This window comes from Panthera leo, chromosome D1, assembly GCF_018350215.1.
Source record: "Panthera leo isolate Ple1 chromosome D1, P.leo_Ple1_pat1.1, whole genome shotgun sequence".
Taxonomy (NCBI): domain Eukaryota; kingdom Metazoa; phylum Chordata; class Mammalia; order Carnivora; family Felidae; genus Panthera; species Panthera leo.
Genome location: NC_056688.1, coordinates 11853564 through 11868467, shown reverse-complemented (window position 1 = coordinate 11868467; position 14904 = coordinate 11853564). Strand labels below are relative to the sequence as shown.

The 14904-nt window shown below is 41.6% G+C and overlaps 1 protein-coding gene across 19 annotated transcripts in view; it reads left to right on the top strand.

The window, feature by feature from the left end:
- The window catches only part of USP28 (ubiquitin specific peptidase 28), a 65287-nt gene that overhangs the window by 30892 nt on the left and 19491 nt on the right, over positions 1-14904 (top strand). For 9 of the 19 annotated variants that reach the window (XM_042903968.1, XM_042903971.1, XM_042903967.1 and 6 more), the window contains exons 5-12: positions 415-574; positions 3633-3719; positions 4450-4587; positions 5429-5502; positions 6430-6509; positions 7967-8115; positions 9891-10018; positions 12734-12829. In XM_042903968.1, the coding sequence (XP_042759902.1) occupies positions 415-574; positions 3633-3719; positions 4450-4587; positions 5429-5502; positions 6430-6509; positions 7967-8115; positions 9891-10018; positions 12734-12829 (912 nt within the window). Of the gene's footprint in view, positions 1-414; positions 575-3632; positions 3720-4449; positions 4588-5428; positions 5503-6429; positions 6510-7966; positions 8116-8390; positions 8470-9890; positions 10019-12733; positions 12830-14904 lie in introns of those variants that run through there. The other 10 variants (XM_042903966.1, XM_042903965.1, XM_042903975.1 and 7 more) reach the window with 7 other exon arrangements.

Here is a 14904-nt window from a genome sequence, read left to right as displayed (position 1 = left end):
CTGAGTTGTTTCAGGAAAACATAGGGCCAGGTTTTGTGTGCTAGGCAATTTGAAGGCTCTTATCTCTAGCAGAGTGTCTCTCTTGCCTCTCAATGGCAAGGTCTGAGATAGGTCACTGTTGCTGAAATCTGAATCTTTTGATACGGCAGCCATAAATAGTCTTGAGTGTCAGCTCGGTTCCATCATGGACCTTGTTGGTAATAATCTCTGTTACGGAAGGATTAGCATCCATGTCTAAACCTTACTTTTCATTTAGATTACAATGTTATAGCTACTATATAGCCCAGTGATTACCCAGGAAATAGTATATCTGGCATTTCGAATTATCTGTGAAAGATGACCATGATTCTCCATATAATACATTGTTCTTTAACTTTTTCCTTTTTTGTTGTGTGGTATGTTGGCACACTGTAGGATGCGCGAGGCAGCCTCTGCAGAAACTAAACGCTCAAAGAGAAAACGCTGTGAAGTCTGGGGAGAAAATCCCAATCCCAACGACTGGAGGAGAGTTGATGGTTGGCCAGTTGGACTGAAGAATGTTGGCAATACATGTTGGTTTAGTGCTGTTATTCAGGTATGATGTGTTTAAGAAACAACTGTGTCTTCTGGAAACAACTTTGTCATTTATCGAGTTGAAATGTGAGAAACCCAGCTTAGAGAAATGGAAGCAGAGGTATAAGACTGGTGTTTTCCCGCATGGCATTATTGTGTTTTGCTCTCCTGTGTTTGGGTCTAGATGCTCTGGTGTCTAAATTAGACAATGCTAAAAACAAAATATCCTGTGGTTGCAAATTCGTTTGTAAATATGTCGAATAGGTGGTTTGGATCAGCATTTTGACTGAAAAACGTATTACAGCAGAGTTAATAAGGAGACAGCAGTTGGGACACAGATACCCAGGCAGGAAAAGATGGCGGCCTGGAAAAGGGAAGCAGTATAAGCCGTGGAAGGAGAGAAAGGCTTTCTAGAGTTATGCAGGAGATCAGATCTACAGGTGCTGGGGGAGAGGTTGGATAGAGGGGATATGCAGGAGACCGCTGAGAAAGACTCCAGGCTTTCTAGCTTGAGAAACTAGGTGGATGATGGGATGGTTAGATGCCGGAAGAGGAATATTCGGGTGTGTGTGAAGAGGGGGATCTCAGTTCGGTTCTACACATGCCGAGTTTAAGGTGCGACACGGAGATGCACATAAACCGGTACTGACTTGAATCTGCTGTTCAGGAAAAAGATGTGGGCTACACATGCCACTGTAGGGGTCAGTGGCTTATACACACGGTGATAGAGCCCACGGAGTTGACGAATTCTCCCCTCGAGAGTGTTGCCTCTCTGGAAGTACCTCCCAGGCATCTTAATAGGGCCACAGTGTGGCACCTGATCCTGCCCCTCCAGTCTTCCCCTTTGTGATACTTGGCCTCTCCCCAGCGGCTCAGCCAAAAACGGAGGCCTCTCTTTCCACACGTAGGATCCAGATTCTTGCAGCTTACCCTGTGCCTGGCCCTGTGTTAGCACTGGGGAAACAGCAGTGAATAAAGGAAAGTCGTTAACAGAGAGTTTACTTTGAAACAAGCAGGATGGGCAGTAAATTATACATATCAAGTGGTGAGAAGTGCCATAAAGATGAGTGAGGGTAAGAGGAGCTGGGCAGGGAAGGAGGCCTCTCTGGAAAGGAGGGCATTTGAGCAGAGACCTGAAGGAGGTGAGGGGATGCGCCCTATACTTACATAAAGGGCACGGTAGGCAGAGGGAACAGCAAGTGAAAAGACCCAGGTTTAGGAGTTTGTTTAATGTGTTGAGAAATAGAAAGAAGGCAGAACTGAGTGCTCATGGGCAGGGAACAGGCAGTGATGATATCAGAAGGGTAGTGGAGGTGAGGCGGGGGGTGCTCAGCATCACGATGAGGACTTAGGAAAGTGCAAAAGTATTGGAAGGTTTAGAGCAGTGAAGTGAGCTGATCTGCTTCCATTTCACGAAGATGGCAGGCATCTGTGTTGAGGGTAGCATGTAGGAAGGAATGCGGACTTCGGGACCTCAGTCAGTCCTTTCAGAGAGGAGGGGGGAGAGGCTGAGGACCCTGCCTGCCCTCCCACCCTCCTCAGCCTTCTCGCCTGTGGGCATATTGAAAGGCGTAGAGGGGGCTCTCCGCTGTCAGCACGGAGCCCACTCTGGATCCTCCCTCTCTCCCTCCCTCTCCCGCTCCCCTGCCCACGCTGTCCCTTTCTCTCTCAGAAAATGAATAAACATTAAAAAAAAAAAAAAAATTAAAAAAAAAAAAAAAAGGCACAGAGAGGATCACAAAGTAAGGTTTCTGAGAAAGCCCGAGAAGACAGGATCTAGAGCCTGGAGGGAGGGATCAGCCCCGAGTAGGAAAAGGGCAGGGGAGTAATAAGGGAGAGGAGAAGGAAGAAAGGCACATTGCAGATTACAGCTGAAGTGGCTTCAGATCATCGTCTCTGTGAGGTAAGCAGCCCTCTTCTGAGTCCCTGGAGAAGGGATGGCGGCGGGTTAAAGGGGCGGTTGCCGTGGACAGTGGAGGCCAGTCGGCATCAGAACATAGTAGTAGGATTTCTGCGAATGTGAAGGTCTGCTTCAGGGTGTTGACCTTACATGCGTACTGACGTCAGGATGGCCTGTTTTATCGGGACTTTCTCTTAGCAGCGCTCTGAGACTCTTAGGTGGAAACTGAACATTATTTAGGTTGGGGCTTTGCTGGGTTTGATGCCAAGGGCAGTTTGGGGATTTAATGCGGGGTGGTTAAAGACCATGGAATCAGAGCTGGAGACAGGAAGGGACTGGTGGTCAGGCAGAACAGAAGGGAGTCCGTTGGCTTGGGTCTTTGACAAAGTCAAAGAACAGATGTCCTCTGGGTAATTGGATCAGTAATGCTGGAAGACAGGTTGCGGTTCAAGAGCGGGCTTTCCCGAATTTGTGATCTGAGAATTGGCCGCTTCTCCGGAATTGATACATCCTGCGTGTGACCTCAGACGTGGTCGTAGAGATGGAATGGAGGAATGTGTCCCTAGACATAAGATGCTCACAAAGCCAAGGGGTCCCGGGCTGAATGGGTGTGCTTGTGTTCCCTCAGCAGATGTTAGTTGAACACCCACTGTATATGTAGCCCTCTTCTAGGCCCTTGAGGTAAAAGAATGAGTAAAACCGAGAAGTCCCTGGACTGCCTGGTCCGTAAACAATGTGCCATATTGTCTTATATTTATTTAACCTTATTATCAACCATTTCATACTCTGTTTTTCTGGAACTTCGACCTCCACAGAACATAGCTCTGAGATTTCTCCGTGTTAATCTTGTGGCTCTTAGGCATTCAGAGACACTGCCGTGTCTTAGTCCACGTTCCAGAAACATTTTCTCTACAATATTAATGACTACATAATAGCGTATTGTGCACATGTGCTATAGCTTATTTAATCTATCTCTGTCGTTAGCCATCATGTTGTTTCTGGTTTTCCCCTAAAAGGATTCATTTGGTCAGCTAGATTTTTACACGGAGCCATCATCATTTCCTCAAGCATAGAAGTAGAAATAGCAGGTGACAGTCATACGCGCTTCTGAGGTAAAAGAAGTATCTTTTTGCTGCAGTTATTTTGAAAGAAAGGCTAGGAGTCTCTTTCTTTATTTCAGTCTCTCTTCCAACTGCCTGAATTTCGAAGACTCGTTCTCAGCTATAGCCTGCCACAGAATGTACTTGAAAACTGTCCAAGTCACACGGTGAGTTGGTGTGGAGAAATCCTCACTCTTGCTTGGTCCCTTGCGTCCCAAAGGCTTTGAAATTTTGGCTAAAGCTGACAGCTGTGATGTTTTTCGGCTTGTGCTAGTATTTGTTTTCATTTCCAAATGGCCTTTTGCCTTCCTTGTGACACGAAACAAGGGTCTGCAAAAACGTAAAGTTAAGCAAAAATAAAATTAGAAAAGCGGATCCAAGAAAGCGTTCGGTCATCCCGGTAGCCTTGACTTTTCTGCTTCTGAGCGGAAGGTTCAGAAACACTCGTTCTGTGTGAGCGGTCCCTCACTGCTCATTGGCAGCTGGGGCCGAGTGATGCAGAATGGGTGACCTGGTGCCAGAGGCCTGGATCCTTCTAGAAGAGCCTGTGGTGGGTTCTCGCCAAACGACGTGGCCTTCTGCCGGTGATCTAACCCTTCCCAGGGTTTCACCTCGGGGATGCATTTTCCTAACAGGAGGGAGGGCAGCAGCTTAGGAAAGTAAACATTTTTGCCTTTCTGACAGTATTCCCTTTCAGGCTTCCACATAGATAGTCTTCAGTGTAAGGCAATCCCCACACGGACCTTATAGAGTATGGGTCACATAGTTTGAGTCCCCACTGCTCTAGATCTAGGTAAATATGAATTAGGGAGGGATCAGTGACAACGCTTCTCTTTCATATGTTATAATTTTCCAAGTGAAGGGTTGTAAGAGCACACGTTGCTGTCTCCTCTACAGGAAAAGAGAAATATCGTGTTTATGCAAGAGCTTCAGTACTTGTTTGCTCTGATGATGGGATCAAATCGCAAATTTGTAGACCCTTCCGCAGCCCTGGATCTCTTAAAGGGAGCATTCCGATCACCTGAGGAACAGCAGGTGCGAGAAGCCTGTGATTCTCGTGTTTTCCCTCAAACCCTGTGATGTTTGAAGTCCTGCCTTGTGGATACTACTCTGATGTTGCCCCAGTTCAGCCATGTAGTCAGCCCTGAACATGACTAAGGACCAGAAGTGCCCCGGGTCCAAGTACACAGGGGCTGTTGGAGGAGAGAGGAGGAGATTGGAAAATATCTCAGCGAATCATAGCAAAGGGTCACTGACAAAAGTAAAGCCCTTTGTCTGCACATTTGCCTTGGGATGGCCCCGATAGAAATCCTGTTTTTCATATCATCTAAACCTAAGTTCAGCAGCTTTTCTGAGCCATCTTTCTCTTCGAGACATTAGGACTTCCCTTTCCCGGCCTTGTGTTAAAAAACAGAGCTGTCACTATTAGAGCAGCACCTTCTGTATAAAATTGATTTTTCCCTCTGTTTATCTAAAGGTCTTACAGTCCTACAAAATTCTCAAAACATTTCATAAAACTTTCCTTTCTCCGTTCAGATCTCATATTATTCTAGAGCACTGTAGTCCATTCTGTGGACTTTTTTTTTTTTTTTTTAAGGCCTACCTGGAAGAATTTGTTTGCTGGTTGGTTACAAATAGATGTGGCCAGAAGTGGTGAACTTCCAGTTTCCTCTCTGGCCATAAGTTAGTCAGAAGCTGCCTTCTGTCTGTCTGCAGGAGCTGCCTTCCAGTGCTCCTAGCTTCATGATATCTGTCCTTGCTTGGTAAAGAAGTCCTTTCACAGCAGTGGTGTCTTACTCGTTGGTGGGATAACGGCAGATTTTCATTTCCTGTAGTGTTGGGTCTAACTCTTCTGCAATTTGTGCCTCTCTTATAGCAAGATGTGAGTGAATTCACACACAAGCTCCTGGATTGGCTGGAGGACGCATTCCAGCTAGCTGTTAACGTTAAGTGAGTGTTGAGGATTCGTTTGTACGGCCTTCCTACTCACAGTGGTCCAGGGAGAATTGCAATATGGGGAAGCGGGGAATGGACAGGGTTTTGCTTCTCGAGTGGAAATTACTGGGCTTTGCCAAACTTCACAGGGTCACCATTCAGATACTTGTCATTTTGTATCCTCCTTGCCTTTGGTTTTCGTCTCTGAGGATGTAGATCAGCATCTTGACCCGCAGCTTTTTACCGAAGGGCCAGAACTCTTCACTTTGTTGAAGTCACAGCCCATGTTACAAAATGTATTTAAAAGTCAGATCAATCCTACATGTGAGCGTGGTGGTAGCACATGGATACATTGAATTTAATCATTTCAGTCACTGAAACGAATTTCAGAAGTGAAATTCCGGGCAAAGACTACAAGGATCCCTTTTCGAACACAGATGCTGAGACATTTTCTAAACTGTTTTAATGCTGAGTAAAAGACCTGTACATCCTAGGACAGCTTTGTACATGGAAGCTTACATAGTAACCATTTAAGATGGGCTTGTAGAAATAAACTGTTTTCCTTCATTTCTGTTGTGCCCCTGGGAAAACTTCGTGTTTATTTGCAAAACTGCTCAAGAGGGTTGATTCTTACTTCTGTCCTGTTCTGTAACTCGTATACATCTCTGTCACTTCTTATATATAATAACTGTATAAAGACACGTGTATTTTTCTGCATGTGGGACGCTCCTGTTAGACTTTCAGCTCCTCACAGCCAGGGATCAGGCCCATATATTTGTTCCATGACTGTTTAAACTGATTTAACCCGTTCCTTATTTTAGACCATATCTGGCTCTTTGGAGGTCGATGAAAATGTACTATTTTCGCTTTTGAATGATGATTAGGCTTAGTGCAGTGCTTATCTGATCCAAATGATAGAGAACTGTTTCCTTTTTTTAAAAGCAGCAATCCCAGGAACAAATCTGAAAACCCAATGGTGCAGCTATTCTACGGGACTTTCCTCACTGAAGGGGTTCGTGAAGGTAAATTCTTTCCTCTCAATGTTGATTCTAGACCTGTGACCGTATCTGTATTACTCGAAAAGGCTTTCGAGTCAGGCAGTCCCAGGTCTGAATATTGGTTCTACCTTCTTAGTGTGTGTGTAATCCTAGACAAACGGTGTGAGTGCCTGGACCCTCAGCCTCTTCATCTGTAAAATGGGCATACATAGTGTCTGTCTCAGAATTGTTAGATTAAATTGTATAATGTTTGCACAGCCTACGTCCAGTGTTAATGTCCGTCACAGTGATGCAACTCAATTTTCTCTGTGTTGTTTTTTTCAATGTAATGTTTAATCTCAAAAGGCTTTATTGAGTTAGACTGCCAAAAAATGTTTCTCTGCTATGGAGGCGTATCTAAGCTGCATGTTGGGTGTGTAATTTTAATTCTTTTTTAACTATGGAGAATTTTTAGCACACGCAGATAGAGCAGTCTAAAAACCCACATGAACTCGGCAACCATTAGCCCATGGCCAGACTTTCCCTAAGTCGTTTTTTTCTCTTACCCCTCTGATATTCTCTTCAAAACAATCCAAAACCACTATTCACTCCAAAAAAGTAGCATTTCTTAATATCAAATATTTAGTCAGTGTTGAGATTTCCAAGTTGTTTTATAATTCTATATATTTGGGGGGAGGGAATGAGTGTTTATTTTTACAGTTTGTTTTAATCAGGATCGAAATGTGGATCATTTATATTTGGTTGATACATCTTTTAAGTCTCGTCACAAAATCCGTACACTCTCCCCCCCGTCTTTTTTTTCTCCTTGAAATGTATATTTTAAGCAACCAGGTTGTTTTCGGGTACCTGGGTGGCACAGTCGGTTAAGCCTCTGACTCTTGATTTTGTCTCAGGTCATGATCTCACGGTTCGTGGGTTTGAGCCCCACATAGGGCTCTGCGCTGACATCGTGGAGTCTGCTTGAGAGTCTGTCTCTCCTTCTCTCTTCCCCTCCCCTCCTTGTGTGCCCTCTCGCTCGCTCTCTCTCAAGATAAATAAACTTAAAAAATTTAAGAAACCAGGTTGTTTTTGGGATTCCCCACAGTCTGAAATTTCTCCCCTTGCGTACCCATGATACAGTTTAACACACTCCTCTCTACTCCTCTTTTTACAAATGGGTAGTTGGATCTAGAGTTTGACCAGATTCAGGTAAGGCTTTTTTTGGCAAGACGAATTCACAAGAGATGGGATAGTCCTTGATCAGGAGGCACGTAATGTCTGGTGGTCTTTCTTTTTGTGAAAGAAAGTTCCTGGCAGTCGTTTGTGGCCAGTACCGGGATCTGCTGGTCGTTGGCGGTGGCCGCACAGGCTTACGTGCACTTCTAACCGGTTCTCAGCAAGTTGCTGAAATAAGAAGATAACCTGTCTCTATGGTGCCAGAAAAACAGGCTTCAGATAATACCAGTGATGTCTTTAAAAGAGCAATCTGTTTCTTTGCCTAGGAAAGCCCTTTTGTAACAATGAGACCTTCGGCCAGTATCCCCTTCAGGTAAATGGTTATCGCAACTTAGACGAATGTTTGGAAGGGGCCATGGTGGAGGGGGACATTGACCTGCTTCCTTCCGATCATTCGGTGAAGTATGGACAAGAGGTAAGTTGGACATTTTTATTTGCTGTGCCAGTGACAGAGCCAGTTAAGTGGGACTGAGCTTTTTGGCAAACTGTCTTCCCATCAGATAGTAGCTAACTTTACATTTAACACATGGTGAACTAGTCTGAAGTTTCTTACGAGTTGCTATGCATTAGTGAGTCTTAGTGTTTGATAAATGAATTCTTTACCAAAAGTGTGAATTTGAGTTAATCATATAAAGGTTGTATGCTGCTTCTGATGTTTTAAGTATGATCAAGTTTCTCTTTTTCTGTTGAAGCCTACCTGTACCTGAGTAGGGAGAACCCACTGCCTCCATATTTTCGGAGGGTAAAAGTACAGTGATTAACTCCTATGGTATGCCATTTAGAATATTTTCCCTCTTATAATATTTACTGTTCTTCATAGTAAATTCTGCCTTTGCTTTTAACATTTTTCAAGTTTAATATTCGTTTATTTTTGTGGGTTGGAAAGAAGGGGGGGGAGTTAGAGGGAGAGCACTGGTAAGCAATACCTCAGGATTCCAGTTGGGTTAAGAATTAGTGAATTTGGAGCATCACTGTCAGTACCACACAGCTTGGATCATTCTCCTTTCATCACGTGTGTTGAAACGAAGCTGTGGGCTTATGTGAGTCCAACTCAGTTGCTGACTATTTTTGAATCCACATCGGGAGCCTGACATGAGCCTTGTCAAAGTGCGCTAGGCAGCCATAGGGCAGTGTGGGACCTAGGCCAGAGCTGCCGGCTCCCGGCTTTCCAAGGAAAGTCCTAACTCAGGGTCGGGAGGCACAGCATTTGTCCCACGCATGCTCGGCTGATGCGTGCTCTTACAGAAGGGAAGGGGTGTTTACCAGCTCCTTAGATCTCTGGAGACCTTTATTCCAGAATGGGAACTCGGTATAAAAGAAAATAGAAAACTCTTATCCTTACTTAGATTGACCCTGAGGTAGTCAGGCTGTCTGGATTCACCTCATGCCAACAAGGGTGCGTGGAGGGAGCTTAGCCATGTGCACCTTTGGTAAAGGGAGCATTGTAAAGCTGTTCTTGCAGACCTCTGGCAGACAGGTGAATTGAGCAGGAATGCCTTTCCTGGGTTAGTGTTTCCTCATCTGGGATCAGGAACAGTTGAGATCTTTTTTATAAGTCTGTGCTTTCTTTCCTTGAAACTCAAGGTAACATCTAGGTAGTTTGACCGGGTCCCTTATAAGACATCCGTGAATTCTTAGAATTCAGAGGTTTTTTCCAGAAACTTGAGCCCTCATAATCACGAGGCCATTTCAAGTTTCTTTTTTAGAAATAAAGGGGATTCAAATTATGTTGAATAGCTTGTAAACACTCATATTAGTGTTTTGAGCTGATTTCATGGAGATAATTGTCTCCTTAGTTTTATGTTGCTTAGGTCATAATTTCTAATTCTTTGGTTAGGCTAGCCATTTTCTTCAGGTTTTGATCCTCTTTTGAATACTGATGACTTAGTGAATCAGTTGTGTAGATTCTTGGTGCAGTTCATGCATTTAAGGGTGGTTATTTCTGAGGATGATAGTTGAGTAAAATGTTGACTGGCTGGCTTGTAAATATGGAAACTTGAGGAATGTTTAGCCATATTCTCTAAGAGGGCATGATTCTAAGTGGTCATTTTAGTATTGGGGATTAAAAAAAAAAACAAAACTCCAGGGTGAATTTGATTTGAATATAAATTCTATACCAGAAGAAGAAAGTTTAAATCTGGCTTTTGCTATTTCCTCAAATTAACTTCTTTATTTTTGCTTCTGACATAGCGTTGGTTTACAAAGCTGCCTCCAGTGTTGACCTTTGAGCTCTCAAGATTTGAGTTCAATCAGTCCCTCGGTCAGCCAGAGAAAATTCACAATAAGCTGGAATTTCCTCAGATCATTTATATGGACAGGTGAGTTCTGTGATGGGCTGTCTTCTTGATGTATTACAGAAGGAGAGGGGAGAGTTTACTAAGTGTATTGTGCATAGGAATCCCCTGGAGGTTTTGATAATATGAAAATATGGATTAATGGAATTCATTGGATCTAGGGTAGGGCCCAAGAGTTTGCATTTCTGAGAAGCTCTCGGGGTGATGCTAATGATGATTTTGATCTGGGGACCACAGTTTGAGTAGCTAGGCTTCAGGTGAAAGCCTGCTAATTCTCGGGTGAAGAACAGTGTGTGAAGTAGCCACAGTGTATTTCTTTCTAATCTGAATACCATTTGTATTCCTGGAAAAGAAAAATCCTAGACAGACTTACATTATAGGATTTTAATCTTTTTAAGGCCTGGTTTATCAGTGTATGGTTTACATGCAAAACAATCATACATTCTTAGATGTGCCAATGAGTTTTAGTAAAATAATATTGTCAAGTAACCACCAGCACAGTCTGTCATATTTCCATCCCCCAAAAGGTTTCCTCATGCCCCTTTGCAGTTAATCCGTTTTCCCCATCCCCAGGCCTTAGCAACCACTTAACTTGTTTTCTTGCCCTATAGTGTTGCCATTTCTAGAATGTCCCATTGTGACATCAGTATTCAGTATGTTCCCTGTTGTGGCTATCTTTTTACACTCAGGATTATGTTTTGGGGGCTCATCCATATTGAGTAGTACTCCACTGTAGCAGTAATCCAATATTTTTTCCATTTAACAGTTGACAGACGTTTCAGATATATCCAGTTTTAAGCCATTGTGAATAAAGCTACTATGAATATTTGCCTAAGAGTCTCGGTGTGGTTTTTAGTGCTTCTGGGTAAAACACCTAGGAGTGAGATTGCTGGGTTGTATGAAAAGTATATGTTGAAATGTGTAAGAAATGCCCAAACTGTTTGCTCAAGTGTCTGTATAATTTTGCATTCCTACCAGCAGTATATGAGAGTTCCATTTGCTCCAAATCCTCACCCATAATTAGAATTGTCCATCTTTTAAATATTAGCTATTCTAGTGGGTTTGTAGGAATATCTTATTTTTCTTTTGATATATGTTTCCCTGATAGCTCACCATGTTGAATTTCTTTTCATGTGCTTAATTAATGGTCACTTGTATATTTTCTTTGGTGAAGTGTCTTTTCAAATCTTTTGTTCACTTTTGAAGTATCTTCGTTGTGTTCATACTGAGTGGTAGGAGTGAGTTCTTTATATATTCTGGATACAGATCCACATATTTCTTGTCTGTGCCGTCTCTTTCATTTTCTTACCAATGTATTTAGAAGACCAGGAGTTTTTAGTTTTGATGAAGTCTAATATATCAGTTTCTCTTTTACAGTTTGTGTTTTTGTGTTTTAACTGAAAGATCTTTGCTAACCCAAGATCACAAAGATTTTCTTCCATTTTTTTCCTAGAAATTGTATAATTTTAGCTCTTATGTTCATCCATGTCTATTACCCATTTAGAGTTTATTTTTATATATAGTATGAGATAAGGGTTCTTTTGTTGTTGTTTTGTGTGGGGGTTTTTGTTTTGTTTTTTGCAGGAGAGGGAAAGGAGGCATGTGGATGTCCAGTTATTCCAGCATCATTTGTTGAAAAGACTCTCCTTTCCCCCATTGAATTACCTTGGTACTTTTGTCAAAAATTAATTAAGCATATATTTGTGGGTCTATTTCTGGAGTCTCTATTTTGTCTATTGTCTAATCTTAAGCTAGTGCCACATTGTCTTGATTACTGTGGCTTTTTGTAAATTTGTCATCAGATAATGTAAATCTCCCAACTTTTTTTTTTTTTTTTTTTCCCAAAATTGTTTTGACTATTTTGGTCTTATTTTGGTTGGTTTTACCTATTTCTAGATAAATATTAGAACGAGCCTGTCAGTTATTACCGATAACTATTGGGATTTTGATTGGCATTATGGTGAATCTGTAGATCAATTTGGGGAAATTGACATCTCAACTATTTTGAATCCTTCAGTCCATGAACATGGTATAGCTCCTTTTATTTGAATCATTAATTTCTGTCAACAGAGTTTTGTAATTTTAGTGTTCAGGTCTTACATATATCTGATTAAGTTTATACCTAAACAGTTAATGCTTCTGATGTTATCGTGGTTTCTAAAAAAGCTCTACTTTCCATTTTTTCTTTATAAGCATACAGAGATGCAGTAGATTTTTTTCCCTCTCTGTTTTTGAATTGACTTTATGTCTTTTGACTTTACTAAATTCACTCACTAGTTCTGATGCATTTTTGTAAATTCTTTGATATTTTTTATGTAGACAATGTGTCATCTGCAACAAAAGGCAGTTTTACTTTTTCCTTTGCTTTCCTTTGTATGCCTATTCTTGATTTCTTTTCTCTTTTCTTTTCTTCCTCCTTTTCTCCCTTTCTCCCCTCCCTCCCCCTCTTTCTTTCTCTCTTTCCTTTCTTACCTTCTTTCCTTCCCTTCCTTCCTTATTGCATTGGCCATGCCTCCAATAAAAACATTTAGTGGAAGAGACAGGAGTGGATATCCTTGAATTGTTTCTATTCTGAAGGGGAAAGCTTTCAGTCTTTCACCATTAAGTATCATGTTAGTTATGTGTTTTCATAGATGTCCTTTGTCTGAGGAAGTTCCTTTGTATCCCTAGTTTGCTGACACTGTGTGCTATCAATGCTTTTAAATGTAAATGGTGTTTGTGGTGTTATCATTTGCTTAGGTACATGTACAAGAGCAAAGAGCTTATTCGAAGTAAGAGAGAGTGTATTCGAAAGTTGAAGGAGGAAATAAAAGTTCTGCAGCAAAAACTGGAAAGGTGAGTCGTGATACCTTCGTGCTTAGAAATATAAAAGATAGAAGATTAAAATCAGATAATTTGCTTGTATTTAAAAATTAATTCAGAATTGAAGTATTAACTTGTGTGTTTTATAAAATAGCTAAGAAAAATTCAAAGTGTGAAGCAGTGTTTAAGATGAACTGGTAGTATCTATGGGCAAATAGTAGTCCCAAGGTCTTACAGGACTCAGTCAGGCAGTCAGTTATTAGCAGTGCACTAAAGCCCTTTACTCCTTCTACTTCCCTTGTCATCTTTTTCACAAACATGAGAGAGGTAACTGTCACAGTACTCCAGTCCCTCTGTCTTGGGAAGGTGGAAGTATCTGGGAAAGATAAAAACAAAAACAAAATGCTATTCTACTTGGAGCATTGCTAAATGGTTCAAAGCGCTAATAGTTCTGACACATACAAAGTCCTTTCTCTTATGGAGGAATCTTTCCCTTTTTGTTTATTTGTTTTGCACTGACTATTTCTTTGGCATCACCCCATGATTTCTTAAGGAGGAGTCAGTGTAATTCCTTTCTAGTAAAGACAGATCCCAATGATTCAGCATTTAAGAAGTAAATCCCATGGAATGTCATTTCCAGCACTTTCCATACCAGCTCTCCATACCAGCCCAAGACCCTGCATCTATAGGTCCCCATTTTTAGCTTCCTCTCTCTCACTTGGGAAGAGCTTGTCCACGATGAGAGTGATTAGTTTTCTACTTGTCTTAATATAGACTTAAACTGAGGATTAATTCCTCAGATACTGTCCTGGAAGTGATTTAAAAGACTCTACATGTGACTATATGTTACTTCTAAGGTTTCACTGATGCTTTGTAAGGCTGGAAAAATTTGTTTTTATAAGACCAAATATACCTGATGTATTATAACTCAGAAGAACTCAATTTGCCAGTAACCAACAGGGCATTCTGACTTACTTAGATTTTAAAACAGAGTATAGGAGCATTTTATGTAGTATGATACTACTTAAAATAAAAAGGCTGTTAAAGGGCACATGGCTGGCTCAGTCGGTGGAGCATGTGACTCTTGATCTTGCAGTTACAGGTTTGAGCCCCACACTGGGTGTAGAGATTACTTTAAAAAAAAAAAAATCTTAAAAAAAATAAATAACTGACTTTTAATATCTCAGATAACTTTATTTGGGTAATTTTTTTTTTTTAATTGCTTACCTAAGTGTGACATGCTCCTGGGAAAAAATACAAGACACTTTTTTTTTTTTAACGTTTATTTATTTTTGAGACAGAGCATGAACGGGGGAGGGTCAGAGAGAGGGAGACACAGAATCTGAAACAGGCTCCAGGCTCTGAGCTGTCAGCACAGAGCCCGGCACGGGACTCGAACTCACGGACCGCGAGATCATGACCTGAGCCGAAGTCGGCCGCTCAACCGACTGAGCCACCCAGGCGCCCCAATACAAGACACTTTTAATGGATACTAGTAGGCAGTAGAACCGAGACGGGCTGGGTAAATTTCATAATTTGTTTTACACTCTTTTGTCTTTGAGTTTTCTTGCCAGGTGCATGTAGTACTTACATCATTAAACAAAACAAAAAAAGGTCCACCCTTTCTTCTCTAAGATACCTCAGCATAAAGCCTAGACATCTTTTCTGAAACTACTTTCGCTCCACTTTTACTAGCTTAATAGAGACGCTGCATTACATGAAGTAGTTGGTCTAAAGGAATTCAGTCAAACAGGAAAATGATGATGTCAGAAAATTGAAGATAAGTTTCTTAGAGAAAAATTCTCACTGAAGTTTTGTATAAGTACCCTACTAAAATACAGCATACCTGGGAAGAGGTTTATGATGACTTAAATGATGTGTAAAATGATGACTTAAAGTCCCATGCCATATCATATCTTGGCTGCATTTCCAGTAAGAAAATGTTTCCTTTGGTCCAGGCCAGTCACGCATAAATTAATTCTTTCGACAAATACTGTGTGTTTCTGAACACACGTTAACCATGTCTGTGGTACAGATAAGAAGTTTAGGTCCTGGCCTGTAGAAGTTCAGAAGGGGGTGGATGGGGGCTGGAAGGAAGACTTCATAGA